A 16531-nucleotide genomic window follows, 5' to 3' on the forward strand; every position below is an offset into this window, starting at 1 on the left:
AGCTGTAAACAACAGCAGCAGCTTCTGTTAGGAGGTCAGATGGTGCCTAGTTTACCGTACCTGGAAACGCAGAGACTCCACTCACTGAGTCCTGAGTTGAGATGTCCGCAAGTTTGTCATATATCTGCTTTACTGGCTCCAGACCTGTGAACAAAGGCAGCTCAGTTGTCCGATTTCATCACAACCAGACAGACATTACTAATTTATCTAACATATAAATAACATCTCATGTGTTACATTTATAATAGTTCTATATTTACTTTACTGTACTTTAAATTATGTTTTCATTTCAGGTAATTATCAGTTAGTTTTGAGAGTGGATTTGCTCATTTCAGTTAGTTCTCATTTGCTATGTGAAAATGTAGACCAAATTGACTAAAACTAATGACATTATTTATTTTGGTTAGCTTTTTGAGTAAACGATTTTCAGATTCAGTTAGTTTTCGTTTATTCCCTTTATTGAGTCTGTTTTTTAATCGTTATTTCAGTTAAATAAAATGTTTTTCACAGCTAGTCTTACTTAACTGTAATAGCTTTGCTCCGTTAGCTCATCTATATAAATACTGAAATCTATGAACAAGGAGATGTGTGCTGCTGGCATATTAAATCTTTTATCGATCTTCAAATTCTTGTCGTTACTAAATAACGTAACGTTAATAACATTATCTTATCTGGATTTGACTGGGTAACTTAATGTTGAACGCAACAAAGAAAACGTATGTAAGTGACGACTCTCTTGAAACAAACACTGTCAGCAATGTAAACTTGATATTTACTGTGCCACCTGACAAGGCTCACAGTCATATTAATTAAATATTTAAGGATGAGGATGAGGATATCGTGCTAAGTGTATTAACATACTTTTTCAGCGACAGGCTAACTAGTCAGAACTTGGTTTAGCAGCGTTGATGTTAGCAAAGTGTAAACTTACAGGTGTACTCCTCCGCCAGCTCGTGACCAGTTTGGCAGAAGGATATTACCAACACGTACCGATCCATGACGTGTTAGTATTAGTATTTCCAAGATTGGTGTTTGGTTTGAGTTAAATATCGATCATTTCTGAACAACAATCCTTCGCGCACTGTCAAATTTCCCACCGGTTCTTCTTCTTCTGCTCTTCTGCTCCGTACAATGTACCGGCGGTTGACCACGAAGCGCGCCACCGCCACCTACTGGACTGAGACTGAACGACCACACAGACCTGAGAGGAAATCTCAAGTCAGCCTCACATTGCATGGTGATGCATCATTAAACATAGTTACATTAATCTAATTTCATCCACTATATATCAGCACCTGTCTCTCTTTATACATCCATGTATATACTGCACTATAATATATGCTTTCTTGGCAGCAATCCCATCTTAAAGGGGCAGTATATTGTATTTAGTGGCATCTAGCTGTGAGGATTACAGATTGAAACCAGCTAAAACATCTCCAATGTGACAAGGCTGAGCTCCAAGTGTTCAAGTTTTAGGAGGATTTTACCTGGAGCCAAATTATCTGTAGAATTACCACTATTTAAACAGGTAAAGGCACTAAAAATAGCATTTCCACTTTAAAAATTAGTTTTTTTCCAGTGCTGTTTGGTTTGTCATTTCTGGGCTACTGTAGAAACATAAGGGGCGTGCAGCATGGTGGACTCTGTGGACGAGGACTTGCTCCTTATGGAGATATAAAAGTCTCATACATAGATTACAAAAATGTAAGGATTCTTTTTTTTTAGGTGATAGAACATTCTTAAAAACAAAGTTATTATATTCAGTTTCTGCCAATATATTCCCTTAAATCCTACACACTGGACTTAAAATGTGTGAAAATCTAGTAAAGATAGATCATGTATATATAGTATATAGCTGTCTATATGTTCTGTCTCAGAATATCGTTTGATATTTTGAGAGTACATTGCAAAAAGTCTGAGAAAAGATTTTTTGGGGGGTAAAGAAAAGAAAATTTCAGTTTCATGACAAAACATTTTGAGCAACAATTGGAACTCAAATCAACAATTTTGAGAAAATAAAGCCACTATAGTGTATCCAGTAGAACACAGGGATTTTATTTAAATATACTTTATAAGTACAAAATATGCCACATCTTCATTGAATTGCACTTAATGTTTTTATTACTACCAATAGCGACTGAATAATAAATCTGATGAAGGAAAATCTAATGATGACAGGGGAACATTTACTTCCAGGTTTAAGTGCTTATTGGTACATTTTATTTGATTTAATTTATGTAAGCAGATCTGATACTCAGCACTGATGGATCAACAGGTATTAAAATACATTACTAGTTAATTTCTACAGTGTGTTCCTGGACGTAGACGATATAGTGATGGGCGTTTTCTCCCTGAGTGAGGACTGTCAGAGCCTCCAGGCCGTGTGCGTCCTCCACCACCATCACCTGGTTGCCAGTTAGACCTCCCTCTGCATTCACCACCATCAGCTGGTTGCTGCAGTTACTGACTTCCTGCTCATCAGCCACCTGCAACTTCAGCCACAACTCAACTTCAGCATTATGTTGTAGCCACTCATGATTTCCTGAGTATATGAGGTGATGTTTATTACCTGTTGTACGACGGTAACAGTGCCTGGAGCCATGGCAACCATAGAGGTGACAGCGTCATGAGTCTCTGAACTTAATTCAGTGATCTGCTGGATATCAACTGAACATAAAAGACACATAAGTGATGAGTCACATAGTGCATTTACAAACAATTCCCACAATAATCTATGGAAGATTTTCTTTTATTTTTAGTTCTATCGTTTGGATTGTCTGTATCTACTGTAAGTATCATTGCTGCTGTTGTTACCATTGTCCTGCAGGGTTGCTACAGGTACTTCTGTCAGCTGCTCTTCGTGCTCCACAGGCACATACTGGGCCTCTACTGCCTCCTCCACCTGCATGTGTAGACGTATTTATTTTCAGATTGTGTTATCCTGAAAAAACTGTCTTCGATCAATAAGAACGATTGATGCATATACTATATGCTACTATGCTGGGTATCAAACAAAGTAGAAAAAAAAAGGTATAAAATGAAGAACTCTACTGGTATTGGTGTCAATGTAAATATTTCTGGTACTTGTATCATTAGTCCAGCTGAGGCTGACTGGAGTGTCAGTAGTTTTGCAAATATTTTGGTCACAAGACAAAAGTCAATTTTGATTTGATGATAGCCTTAGAGGCAAAGTCATGTATCAACAAAGTGGCATCCTGAGACTATGAATGTCTGTACCATTTTTTTTGCCAATCCATCAACTATAATACATGTTAAAATATTTAATTGAAAAAGTGAAAATTTTACTTGATTGTGGTACTAAAAGGAAAAGACGAGGGATCACCAGACTCAGTAGAAGTTATCCTCCAGGGATCATGAATGCACAGCCTAAATACAAATTTGATAGTAATCCATCCAACAGTTGTCGAGATACTTCAGTCCTCAGAACCATGTCACTAACATGGCTACAAATCACCTAATGCCTTTTTTTCACTGTCTCTAATTTGTGTATGAGTATTCTGTTTACCTCCCAGGTGCACTCCACCACTTTTAGGCTGTGCTTGCTCTTCAGGTGGCGGTTGAGCTCCCACTTGGTGCCATAAACAAATTCACATTCAGGACACTTCATACCACCTAACACAGGCAAACACAAAAGCTAAGTTGGGTTATGCTGAACACGCTTTTTGTTCTGAACTGCTACAGGCCTAATCTAATATTAGATGATTTTTGTTGTAGCATCAAACAGATTCTCACTCCTGACAGTCTTCACTATAGTGTCAACAAACTTTAAAAATCTTTTTGAAGTGAAAATATCTTACTGTAGTAAAATGTTACTTTAGAGAACACGAAAAGTCCAGAGATCAGACCTTGCTGTATCAGAGCATCAGAGTTTGGCAGTCCAGGTCCCGCATTCTGATATTTCTGATCTGGGTGTTTCAGGTTGTAGTGTCGCTTCAGGGGACCAGCGATGTTGCAGGAGTAGTGGCAGTGGGCACAGCGAAATGGCTTCAAAGACAGACAAAAACACACACAAGTTAATGCAAACAATATATTTCAAAGACTAGAATACATCTGAAATATTAATTGAATTGCTAAACAATGATGCGACATCATGAGTAGAGCTTGTGTGTGTGTGCCTGTGTGTTCATTCTGACCTTAAACTCAGCGTGTTGCTCCATGTGTCTGAGTAAGGAGGGTTTGGAGACCGAGGTGAAGTCACACTCTGAACATTGAAACCGTTTCCCTAAACAAGACCAAAAATTCCTTTAATTTATCATCACTTTATGTTTCCTCAAATTTTTGCTTGTTAAGCAAAATACCTGAGACATACAATAATCAAGTGTAACATGGAGAATAATAAACAGACAAGTCACACATACCTTCGTCAGTGTGGCTCAGTCTGTGACTTTTGAGTGTGACTTTAGACTTGAACTTTTTACCGCACAGATCACAGAGGTGGCGCCGCTCTGTGTTGTGTCTGTTCATGTGAGTCTTCAGGTTACTCCTGCTGCGGCCGGCATAGTCACACACAGTGCAGACGTACGGCTTCAAACCTACATACACAAACACACACACACAAAAGAATAACAACATAAGCAACAAAATACTAGAAAGATGACTTTTATGGAGTTAAGGGATATAAAATTACACCATGAGAATATTACTCCAGAGAACTAGGTGGTGTTGTCTCAGTTAAATGTTTGCGGCTAAATGTGACTGAGAATGAAATGATACTAGTTCTACTCGATGTAAGGTATAGGACTATACGTCACCAATCCCAGCTGTGGAGACACTGGTATAGTTGTCTCTTTCGAGGATATTTATTTTTATACCATGATTGTATACTGTCTTTGTTTATGTATCAATTGTATGTGATGTTTTGCCTTTTTTTATATGGACCCTGAGTCTGGAATAAAGGATTGAATTGAATTGAATAAAGGTGTGAAGAAATGAGATGGTGTCTGGTGAATGAAGGTACTTGAGGCAACATTGCCCAAAATAAGACAGGCCTTTTGATAAGACATTTTGCTTAGAATAGTAATTACATTAAAAAAAAAACTGTGCAATACGTGATATAATATGGATACTATGTGATGTTGTGGAAATATGTCTTTGTACAAGTAAAATATTGAATTAAAAAAAAGAATAATTACATTATCTGTAATTTAATGGAACGGCATAAAATAAATGGCTACAAAATTACGGTAAAACACACATGAAGTATGCTTTCAGTCCACCACCTCGTGAGTGATATGTGCCCACACTGAGATGCTTATGGGCACAGTTTTCTTCTCAGGTGAGTGTTGTATGGGTGCAGCCAGCAGTTAAATACAAAGTGAAGCTAATTCTTAAGCAACAAGGACAATGGCAGAAAGCAACAAAAAAACAAAGCTGCAGAAAATCACAATGAGCATACGCATTGCAAAGTTTTCGGGTAAACTGGCCGTGCTCACTGAGACCTTCATCAACACCTGTGCTGGATTTATGTCTGCCAGCTTCCTCAGCCTCGGGACAGATGTAACTTCAAGGTAAACAGCTCATCAAGGACTGAGAGGAACAAGAGTAGACTAACAATTGACTTCCCTAAGACACTGCACATTACATGTAATGTAGATATGCGTTATGTGGTAAACAACTTCAGCTCAACAATCACGTCCATTAGAGGTGATTTTAGCAGCCTCACATTAGAGTCCAGATTAACAAACACATCTTAGCAAAAATTACATGTGCTGACCAAGATATTATTGCATAATGAAAACAGTCCTTAAAACTGAAAAATAACACGTCTCATAACTTTTGTGCAACTTCTGCCAGTCTTCATTGCCAGATTTCTATTTTTTTTCGTCTTTGGGAGAATGCCACCAGCATACAAGTGTACACTTGTTTGTTTTTTCATCATTTCACACGTAACTTAACCAAGAGTCCAATTTCCTTCTACGTCTGCTGTGTGTTTTCAGTCTAGTCCCTTCTCCTGGAGGACAGCCAGCCGGAGGAGAGACAGATGGAAGCTCAGATCACACAGTGGTGGTTCAAGCAGTGAAAAAACCGTGCACGATCACTCACTGGCCCAGATGTGTTTCTTCACACTCGTGCTGCGCGAATATGTTAAAGGCAGAGGAATATCTCACCTTGGTGTGCCCAGATGTGCCGCTGAAAGTCACTGCTGTTCTTCAGGAAGTAGGAATCACAGTAGGGACACTTCTCTGCGCGCTGCACCATCAGACCCTTACCCTGCACAGGGAGGGTGTCTGTGCAACACATACACGCAAACACAAACACACAAAGTCAAACTGCAACCTTGGGAATTTTTTTATTTGACTAGCTATTTATTTTAGTTAGATGTGATGCAGTAAGCACAATGAACAATGAGAAAAAGTTAATACGCCAATTCAAAGGACAGGTTTGACATTACATATTTTTAGAAAACAAACATTATGAGGTAGAATGCATGTTTTGTCTGTGTGTAGTTATAATTCTTTACCAGGGTGGGCTGTTTTGATGTGGTGTTTTAGTTTGTGCTCTGGGTAGCTTTGCTGGCATACAGGACAAGTCACACTCACGCCCTGTAAACAACAGCAAGACAAAGACGTAAAGACGACTCACAACTCTCACCAAGAAAAATTAAGTCAGTGTTTGCATACCTCACAGAAATAATGGGTAAAACACTAACAGTGTTCTCCTAATTAAAGCCCAGGGTAAATTTGAGTTGGGGCTGCATAGTGAATGATACTTTTCATGAACTTCATGGAAACATATTATATTTCAATGCAAATAAACTTAAGTGTTGACTTAACATGTAAAGTTTTTTTTTTTAGGTAAACAAGACAAAAACATAAATTCAATTATTAGTTATTTTCTAAGGTGAAGGCTGATTACCTGTTCCTGGTGCGTCCTCAAATGGGCCTGTAGTTTGTACTTGTCAGGTGTGGTGTATTTACAGCCAGGATTTGAACACGGCAGCAGCAGGCCACTGTGCTTCTGGATCTGATGCCGCTTCAAAGAGCTTTTGGTGATGGAAGAGTAGCTGCACTTTGTACAGTAATGCAAGTGCTCCTTGGTGTGAGTGCGCACGTGAACGTTATAGTGGACTTTGTACCAGAACAGTTTACCTGTGCAACAAAAAAGCAAAGACACACTCAAAGCTGTGGAATAAATAATAATATGTAATATAAAGTTAAATTAAACTAAAATGACAAGACAAAACAAACCCAGTCTACTCAAGGAGGTCTTCATTAACTCACCACAATACTGACATTCAAGGTCTCCGTAAATTTTCCTCAGCCGTTGGAAAGACTCCATATTAAGCCGAATCTTCTGAAGAGAGGAGAACACCTGTTGGAAGGCACTCTGATGGACAAACTCCGACACCTGCCGGCAGAAAACGAAGAAAGAGTCAGACTGCCGAGAGCAAAGCTGAGGAGGTGAAAGTCTACCTGAGGAGAAGATAAAAAAGATGATTTCCTCTAAAAATGTGCTGTGCATTTTAGACAAATAAATGAATTAGTGACTGAAATGTAGTGTGATTAAAATAATTAAATAATTATACTATATAATAATCTTTACTGAGAGCAATTAGTGTCTTTTATTGCCCTTTCTCTACATACAGGAGAACATTACTTTGAATGAATAATCAGGTATGAATGACATAATTCAGACAAAAGATGAAGTAACCATTGGCTTTTTAGTGCTGACAATTAGTCGATTAATTAATCAACAGAAACTTTATCAGCTACTATTTTGAATTAAAGGGATATTTCAGATGTTTTTAAGTGGGGTTGTATGAGGTTCTTATCCATATTCAGTGTATAGTGAATGGGAGTCTGCACAACCCCAAGCCATGGAAGCTAAGCTATGTACAGCACCCAAATTCTGCAAGGTAAAACTACTGTTTTCAGCAAAGGAGTCTAGTGACTTTGAAGAAAGCTCGATAACGGCTTCAGTTCCCTGTCAGAAATCACTGTCTGACAGCAAGGTACAGCCATGAAAATATGTTAAATATAGAGGTTTTTAGGCAGTTATAGCTTCAATGTTGGTATTCCTGCCAGCTTCTCCAAACTGGAAACATGCTGACTCTGCCATTTACTGTGGTTAATACATAAACTATGGGTAAGTATGTCATAAAACCCCACTGCAAAAAAACATAGGAACTATCCATTTAAGTCAGTTTTTTTAAATAAAACAGCAACACTGTCTTGTTTGAGCTTCACAAATTCTTTGTCTTAATATTAGATTAATATGAATATGGATGCAGCATATTAAATTGAATAGAATATCTTTGGGTTTTGGATGGTTGGTTGGACAAAATAAGACAGTCCAAGCTGTCTCGACTGCCATTCTTCAGTACTTGTAACTAATTTACCTTTTCTGAATCTGGAGTTTGTCCATCTTCCCCTGGATGTGCTGTGTGTGTGTTTTTGGCCGCATGTGGACTCTCTTCAGCTGTGTGTGTGTTTTCTTGAGTCCTGGCCTCCAAGAGTGGGGTGTGACTGCTCTCAGGTGATAAAAAAGTCTGTGTATTGTCCTCAGCTGTGGGGGTGCATGCGTCCACTGTGCTGTCCTGTGACTTTTCTCCAGCTCTTGCTTCCTCCTGACCATCAGAGGGAGCTGTGGTTTCTGTAGAAAGGGCCTGATGGACCAGATGTTGAGAAGCTTGCTGTGCACCTCTGTTTTCTAATTCTCCTTCTTTCGCCTGCACTTCCTCCACACTTTCACCCTGAGATGTAGCTTGTTCTTCCTCTTTCTCTTCGCTCACTGCTACTTCCAGCTGCTCCACTTCCCCATCTCGCCACTCCCCTCCTCCGACACCATTACTTCTACCCTCCTCTCTTGTCCTCTCATCTTCACCCTCCTGCACTATCCTGAGCTCCTCATTCGTCCCTTTCTCTGCATCCTCCAGCTCCTTATCCCCCCACATGGCTCCTCCAGGTTGTATCAGATAGTAGCTGTTGTTGATACAGTCGGTGAAGGCCTGCACCTGGTCCAGCTCGGGGTGAGACTCATTCAGGTGACTCGTCAGTCTCTGAGAGCTGACAAACTTCCCGTCACACACACAGCACACGTACAGGAAGAGGTGCTTCCTGACATGAGCAGTGAGTGTGGCCATCCTGGTTGCAGCATGGTCACAGAGGAGGCAGGCGAAGGGACGCTGGGGCCCGTGGACCAACAGGTGGCGCTCCCGCTCCAGTTGGTTCTTAAAGCGGCGGTTACAGGTGGGACAGTGGTAGAGGAGCTGTCTGAGGCCCTGACGAGTCTTTAACCTGGACGAGATAAAACAGAATAGAAGGTATTGTAAATATATACTTATATCCTTTCTTTAACCAGGTAAAAAGATTGATTTAAAATCTCTTCTCCAAGAGCGACTTGGCCAAGAGGGCAGCATAAAACATAGTTACAACAATAAATATAAGCAGACAAATACAACTATCACAAATTACAAACGTCCAGTTAAAATGCAATACAGAACAGTCAAATACATTAATATGTGCAATTTTCAATTTCAGTGAGAATTTGAGTAGCAATGACACTGACCATAAGTGCTATTTTCTTGATGTTTCAAAACTGACTTAAATTCTCACATAGTGATCATGTCAGACAGTTCCAGGTCCTTCTGTAAGTTACAGAGGACGGCAAATTTTAAAGTTTTTTTACCGAGTTCTGTTCAAACCCTGGGGACCAACATCAAGAGAAGACTGTGAGAGCTCAGGCCATGTTGATTTTGGTTTATACAAATAAGAAAGAACCAGCCAAAGTAGACTCATAAATAAAAACCAGTGAATACGAGAGTCTATGGACGGATAGAGAAGGCCATTTAGCAGCAGTGTACAGTGTAGAGTGTGTACACAGTATCCACAGCCTGTGATAAAACATACTAATGTAGATCAAACCTGAGTTGTTGGTAGCTCTGGTTGACGGCAGGGTCTTTTAGGTTATGTCGTTTCTCCATGTGTTGCAGCAAGTTCTTCACGTCTGAGTATTTTTTCTCACAGAAGCTGCAGTGCTGTTTCACCTTCAAATGGACTCGCTCTATGTGGACCTGCAGGACCAGAAACACAGAATTGCTGCTGCAACCAGAATCACAACAGAGTTCACACTGTGTCTCAAAGCTTGCATGATAATGAGTGCTGCTAATATTAATAACAGTAATAATTTAATACCACCTTGAGGTGTCCTGGGCTGAGGCAGTTGAAAGGACAGTGCTGACAGCTGAACTTCTCTCCTGTGTGCTTCCTCAGGTGAACATTCAGGTTTGCTTTAAAGGGAAAATCAAGTAAGTACGTAGGCAAGAAAGTAAGCGGCTTTCACAGGAATTTTAAAAAGTTTGTAACTAAAGTTTTTAAAGTGAAACACAATGCACTCAACTCACAGTAGACCTTAAAGACTGGGTGCTGGATTGTTAATATAACTAATATATTAACATATATTATATATATAACTCATCAAAAATAACAAAGTCAAGTAAAGACGTGGACAGCACTCAAACTTAACTTTTTAATATTGCCACAAAAACCTTTTAGGCAAGACGCCCTTCTTTAGCGTGTATTCTGGCAGTGTTACAAATAATATGCATAGGAGGGAATAATTATAGTTGACTACAACCAGAACAAGAAGTACATTTATAACTTTAAGTTTTAACATTTTCTAATTTAAAGATCGCTGTGGTTTGCTATTATACAAATACTTTTGCTTCAGGAAATATTGAGTTTGACATATCCAGACTTAGTAACTATGATAATCATTGTCAGCAATTGCAAAGTCACCTGATTATATACACGGGTACAATCTCCGAGGAAGATGAAGGAAGTGGGCCCGACTCTGTGCAGCCAAGTGTTTTTCCTTCTCAGTAACTTTCCCCAGTTACTTAATAGTATCAGTTTAAAAGAGCAGTTAAGACAAAAGACCTCTACAGATCCCTTCCACTAACAACAAGGGACACTAAAATTAATGGGTCTCTCTCCCCCATGTTTCCTGTCAGCACCTTTGATTTGCACTGTCTCATAAAGGCAAATTTAAAAAAAAAAACACACACATTCTCACAAATTGTAACATTAACAACTTGACTAGGTCTCACTTTTACTAATCAAGCTGAAATTTCTGTGGCCTCTAGAAAAGTTTCTCCTGTGTGCCGGTGAGCCTGGACGTACCTTTGATGGCTGACGCGTAGTCACAGTGTGGACACTGGAACGGTTTCTCCTGGGTGTGTGTCCTGAGGTGGGCAACCAGTGAGTGTCTGAATTTAAAGATCTTGTTACAGAACTCGCAGGCGAAGATCTTCAACTGGCTCTGAAGCAAACTGGGAAACAGAGAGTAACAATATTATGTTTACCAGTTAATCAAAATCACTGTGGTGGCTATTATGGATTGTTGTTAACGTTGTGAATAAAACAGACAAAACTTGTTTGACTGGCTTTACATGGCACAACATTACCAATGAGAAAACAAACAAAATAACTTTGAACTCCTCAAAAATAAGAGTCAAACATCTCTTTTCTGCTAATTTGTTAGATTAGAACCAGACTGATTAAATGTGGAGCTTGTAGTTTAAACAAAAACATTCAGCTACACTTAACCTCCAAACAAAGCTACAGTTATAATAATAAATAAAATCAATGTTAATACATTTAATCAAAACATATTCATACAGTACTTGGTAGCATCTTGCTTGATAGAATATTCCTGGAAGCCTCTGTTGGCTGCTGCTGTCGTTGTGGAGGTCGGGTTAGAACTACAAATAAAAAAGAAAGAGATCAGCCTGCTGACAGGAGATAACACTGACAGACTGCTACAACCACACACTACCAGGATCTCACCACATTAATAATTCATGCAGTTCACAACTAAACTCTCACTGTCATATTTTCTATTTCATGCTCACTGACAATCTGTTATTGTGACCATCAGTTAAATATTACTTGCAAATTATTATCAGAGAGAAAGACATTTTTTTATATTACCTTGGCTCCTGATTTGTTTTAGGGTTTCCTTCACAGGCAGTGGCCTCACTTGCAAGGTCTTGTGACTGACTCTGGAAGACTGCAGACTGCTGACAATCCACACAAAGTCAATGAATAAACTCATAAAATACTGGTATAAAAAGAAGTGAAATCACATAAACATGAGATAATGATAAAAAGAAAAACACATCATCACAGAATCATCGCACTCTTAATTCAGATGAAATGCTTAAATGCTATGCACATGTTAGAATTTTTTTTAATTTGCTTTATGATGATATCCTTGTGTAATTAATACTGAGGTCAGTGGGATCACTACACAACAGGCTGTTGACACTATTAATACACATTATCTCTTTGGTTAAGTTTCCAAAAAGAACTGTTCACACTGTACACTGTCCTGAGTACTGTACTGAAGGAATAAAATGTCATTTTTCACTTTTGTGAACACCACAAATGAAATCTATCTACATAACTATATTGGGATGGAGGCATACATCTCAGAGATATCTCAAAACATGGGCAAATAAAACCTAAATTATCAGTCAGGCTATATAATACAAGAGGTAAATGAGAAATACATTTTGCAGTTTGGGTGAATGTTTGCTCCTTACCTGAGGCTGAGCTTGGTTGGCTGCAGACTCTGTCTCTGCTGAACTGTCCTCTACTGGAACCATTTTAGAAACGCCTGTTGATTTAAAAGGTGACACCCCTTATTTAAAATAAGTCTCCTACAGCAGTTGAGTCGTTCACCACAACATGAAAGCTCTTTAAGGCAAACCTGGAAGCGTTTCATCCTCTGTCAGAACAACACTGATGACCGACTTTTTGTTTCCTGTTGCTAGGCCTCCTTCTTTGGAGGTGCGGTTTCGGTTTGCTCTTGGGGTTTTGAATATGCCTGCGTCTACAAGAAGAGAACGCGAAAGGTTTAGACCGCTGTTATAAATTTCACCATTCATCATAGATCACATTTAGCTGTGAAGTTACAGAAATAATTAGGTGTCCCTCCTGGTAATAATAATTCGAAGAAACCATGTCCTAAATTTATGCTTACCTTTGTCTCTCAGGATTCCTGGTCTTGCTGGGTTTTGTTGTGCCTGGTTTGGATCTGCCCCCCCAGGATCCAAACTCCCAGTACCCTCAACTCCTGCTCCACCACTGATGCTCCCTAAAAAATTAGTTTCTCAATATCAATTGTTAATGCAGTGGTATTTAATAATTAATTACGGTAAGAATGATCTCTAAAGTCACCCCAACTTTAAACTTTAAACCCCACATTTTAACCCTTTCTATTGCTGATTTGTTTCACTCCTCACCATTCTCCTCTTCTTCCTCCTCCTCTTCCTCTTCTTTTAGGCAGATGTGTTTGAGGATCTGTCGTCTGTTGCTGAATGAGCGATGACAGTCTCTACATTCCAGCCCCAAAATACCGTCGTGACTTTCTATCAGCAGAGGAAAAAAAGACAGTCAGAATGCCGAGGGCAGAAAACAAATTTTGTGTAGCAGATTTACAATAATTAGGAACAAAAAAATAGAATGCTTGGCTTATAGTGACTCTTAAGGAAAATTAGGTTACCAATAATATTTCTGTATGAATAAAACTGAGTGTGATATCTTGTTCATGTCAACTGTGTGTACATTTTCACAAAACCAGCAAAATGATATTCACAATTACATTCATCCTTGTAGGTTTTGGTCAGGTATATTTACATAAACTTTTCAAAACTGGCTATAAGCACCAAGCAAATTATTAAGGCAGAGGGCAATCATCCCCCTCTACTTAATGAAAAAGAAAAATGTATGGTATACACATAAATGGCAACAGTGCTACCTTCTACTGAGCTACATTTTCTGTCTCTTTCCTCCTTATTTCCTTCTTCTCGTTGAACACGATCCTCAAGAGAACAGGTAGAGTTGGCCTCTGTCAAATCTGTGCGCGTCTTCTTCGTAGAGCCTTTCGGTCGTCCTCGTTTTCGCTTCACTGGGCTCTCTGTGGGCCAACAAGACGGCAGAAAAAATAAGGCAAAAACACTAGAGGGTTAATTGAGGTTTTCCTCAATTAAAAAATCCTACTAAAAGACCAAATTGAGGTTTTCCTCAATTAAAGAATCCTACGAAAAGACCAAAACAAACAATGATCTTATCCTACACACATTTATTTTCTGTGACAGTAATCCAGACAATGACACTTTTCTGACCTGCCAGTGTCTCCACAGGCTCTCCTACAAGGGGCTGCAGAGCAATGATGATATCATCATGTGGCTCCTGCTGGAGGTGCCTCTGGGAGCAATGGGCCAGCAGCTGAGAGCGACTGGGCGAGAAGAGGTTGCACAGCCGACACATAAACACTGAACCAGCTGGGAAGACACGAAGAAGAAAGGTATAAGTGGGAAAGGAAAGAGAATAATTTTAAAAAGAGCTGGAGAGATTAATGTCAAGTGCCTGCTTTAAACAACAGAGCAAATTTTGTTTTGACTCATTTAATATTTCCTAATCCTGATAATCCAGACTCCACTCTTCAGCCATCTGCAAACCTCATGGAAATCTTTGTAATGACAGATTGCTTTCACCAGCAATCGAAGGTGCCAAACAGACAAATTAATAAAAACTGCTGAAATAAATGTCACTGCAGTACATTTCAAACTGTATTTAAAGTGTCACATTAGCTTCAAAATATTGTAGTATGTTATGCATGTTTGTTTTTGCATATTTCAGTATTGAAAATTGTCATTTTTTTCACTTTCTATGGTTTGAATGTAATTTCTATATTGTAAATGTAAGAGGAGTTTTTTTAAAGGGGAGAAAATAAGGGAAATAAAAGGGAAGTGTGCAACATTTTGTTGATTCTATGCAGTTCAATATGTTTGCTGGAAAAAATGATGCTAAAATGGTTTAAAATATTTCATTCAGCATTTTATTTCTATTTCTTCTTCAGCCCACATCTTAAGGAACAGGCTGTTTTGGCTCATTAAAATATCAGAATTATTCATCAGTATCTCCTGTTGGCCAGTAGTCTTATTCCCACCTGTGGAAAAACGTAACAGTAAACATAATTTCTATGAACTGTTCATCAAGTGATTATAATATACATGGATGTTAATTCAAATCATGTACATGATGATTGCTGAAACACTGCTAACAGCTTTAACGTTGACATTTTACAGAAAAATGCACAAAATAAATCCACGTTAGGCAGTGGCTCGATCCAGTATTTGATCTTTTTCTCTAAAACAGCTTCACGATACTTTTCTTTTTAGTGAAATCGACTGAAATCATTATCATGAAAAGCACCGATTAATTTGACTGCTGATACGTTGAGGTATTTCCTTATAAAAAGATGGAAACCTTTGTTAATAATCTAATCACTGAGCTTCACCGTTACTCAACTGACATTTTTAGCGGCTGGCGACAGTGACCGACACTCTCTGCAGACCACTTAAAGCTACTGCAGAAACGTCTGCAGGTGCTAAATACAGTGTGAATAAAATAATAAAGCACTGGAGACCAGCGTAGGCACGCGTTTCCAACTAAACACGCTTGTTTATTTTGATTTGGCACAAAGTAACATGAAGACCCGACAAACATATTCGACTTGAGGCTAGCCGAAATTCGTACCTGCTTTTTGTCCATCCATTTCTCCAGAGTCCAAACAACAAAAGTGAACTATTTTATCGATGGATATGAGGCATTATACGACTAAATATAATCGCTGAATTTGGATTTAGAGCCAAATTTCTCAATACGCACGTAGAAATTTCTGTCGAATCTGCCACACAAGTCCTCCAAACAGCGGAAGTGGACAAGAGACACAGCAGAAGCAGCGCCCTCTGTGGCGGGAGGACTGTACTGCGGCGGAGAGGGGAACTACAGCAACTCCAATTTTCTTCAAAGAAACACATTGTGGCCAAGGAGGGTTATTGTTTATTTATTTGGTAATTTAATATTTATTTTTTCCTAATTTTTCTTCCTTTTTTCTGTTAATAATAATGAAAATCATAAATGATTTTGAGTATGTGGATGTATGTATATATCCAATTAATTATTCTATACTATAATTCAATTAATTATAGTATAGAATGAATACGGAAGCTTGTTTCTTAAAATTCAGTGACTTATGGAGAGGGGGTGGGAGTGAATACGTTTTTACTTCTTCTCACTCCATTTCGCATATGTAAACCAAGTCATCATGTGTTTGATGATTTCTTTTACTTTATGTTTTGTTACTGTCTGTAAATATTACTTTTTTGTCTGTTTGCTTTGTATAATAATTTCTCTATTTCCTTTTTTAGATAAATAAAGCAAATCAAATCAAATGAATGATTTCTTTCACAAGCTTCCTATTATTTGTTCTCCATTGTGTCAACAGCCTCATAAGTGAAGGTCCAAATTAATGAGATATAGGGGTTAAAGGTAAGTTGCACTATAAATGTATATAATTAAATGTGCAATCATTTATGTTTTTCTTCATGTTTTAGTGCTATCTGCCTAAATGCTTTTTTGGGCAAGCAGAAAGGAAATAATTGTTTAGGTTTCAATGTTTCATATGGGCAATCAAAGCTGGGGCCCGACTACTGCTGTCT

At 38.6% G+C, this 16531-nt stretch overlaps 2 protein-coding genes across 5 annotated transcripts in view; both read right to left on the reverse strand.

Moving 5' to 3' along the window:
• Positions 1-1094, reverse strand: part of LOC121945899 (MDM2 binding protein) — a 36320-nt gene extending 35226 nt beyond the window's left edge. The window contains exons 1-2 of the mRNA XM_042490266.1: positions 932-1094; positions 61-144 (exon numbers count right to left, since the gene is read on the reverse strand). Of these exons, the coding sequence (XP_042346200.1) occupies positions 61-144; positions 932-998 (151 nt within the window). The 5' untranslated portion in view covers positions 999-1094. The remainder of the gene's footprint in view (positions 1-60; positions 145-931) is intronic.
• Positions 1095-2034: 940 nt separating this feature from the next.
• Positions 2035-15713, reverse strand: LOC121946202 (zinc finger protein ZFAT-like). Of its 4 annotated transcripts, none has more exons than XM_042490680.1 (24): positions 15567-15713; positions 14150-14308; positions 13783-13941; positions 13268-13393; positions 13006-13119; positions 12733-12855; positions 12566-12639; positions 11952-12037; positions 11645-11722; positions 11142-11290; positions 10158-10249; positions 9885-10033; positions 8360-9257; positions 7242-7368; positions 6877-7109; positions 6482-6563; positions 6129-6248; positions 4380-4553; positions 4155-4243; positions 3867-4005; positions 3527-3633; positions 2815-2902; positions 2570-2667; positions 2035-2492 (listed from the first exon to the last, which is right to left on the reverse strand). In XM_042490680.1, the coding sequence occupies exons 1-24, from the start codon at positions 15583-15585 to the stop codon at positions 2292-2294; spliced, it is 3684 nt and encodes a 1227-aa protein (XP_042346614.1). In that variant the 5' UTR covers positions 15586-15713; the 3' UTR covers positions 2035-2291. The 4 variants fall into 4 exon arrangements, with proteins under 4 accessions (XP_042346614.1, XP_042346615.1, XP_042346613.1 ...); XM_042490681.1 differs by having other exon boundaries at positions 2035-2486; positions 11952-12040; XM_042490679.1 differs by having other exon boundaries at positions 11952-12040.
• Between the last annotated feature and the right edge of the window lie 818 nt (positions 15714-16531).

Source organism: Plectropomus leopardus, chromosome 7, assembly GCF_008729295.1.
Source record: "Plectropomus leopardus isolate mb chromosome 7, YSFRI_Pleo_2.0, whole genome shotgun sequence".
Taxonomy (NCBI): Eukaryota; Metazoa; Chordata; class Actinopteri; order Perciformes; family Serranidae; genus Plectropomus; species Plectropomus leopardus.

Coding starts and splice junctions, on each gene's coding strand:
- LOC121946202 (XM_042490679.1), bottom strand. Junction 10,250..11,141: donor CTACGCGTCAGCCATCAAAG/GTACGTCCAGGC, acceptor TTCCCTTTAAAG/CAAACCTGAATGTTCACCTG. Junction 10,034..10,157: donor TCAGCCCAGGACACCTCAAG/GTGGTATTAAAT, acceptor CTGGTCCTGCAG/GTCCACATAGAGCGAGTCCA.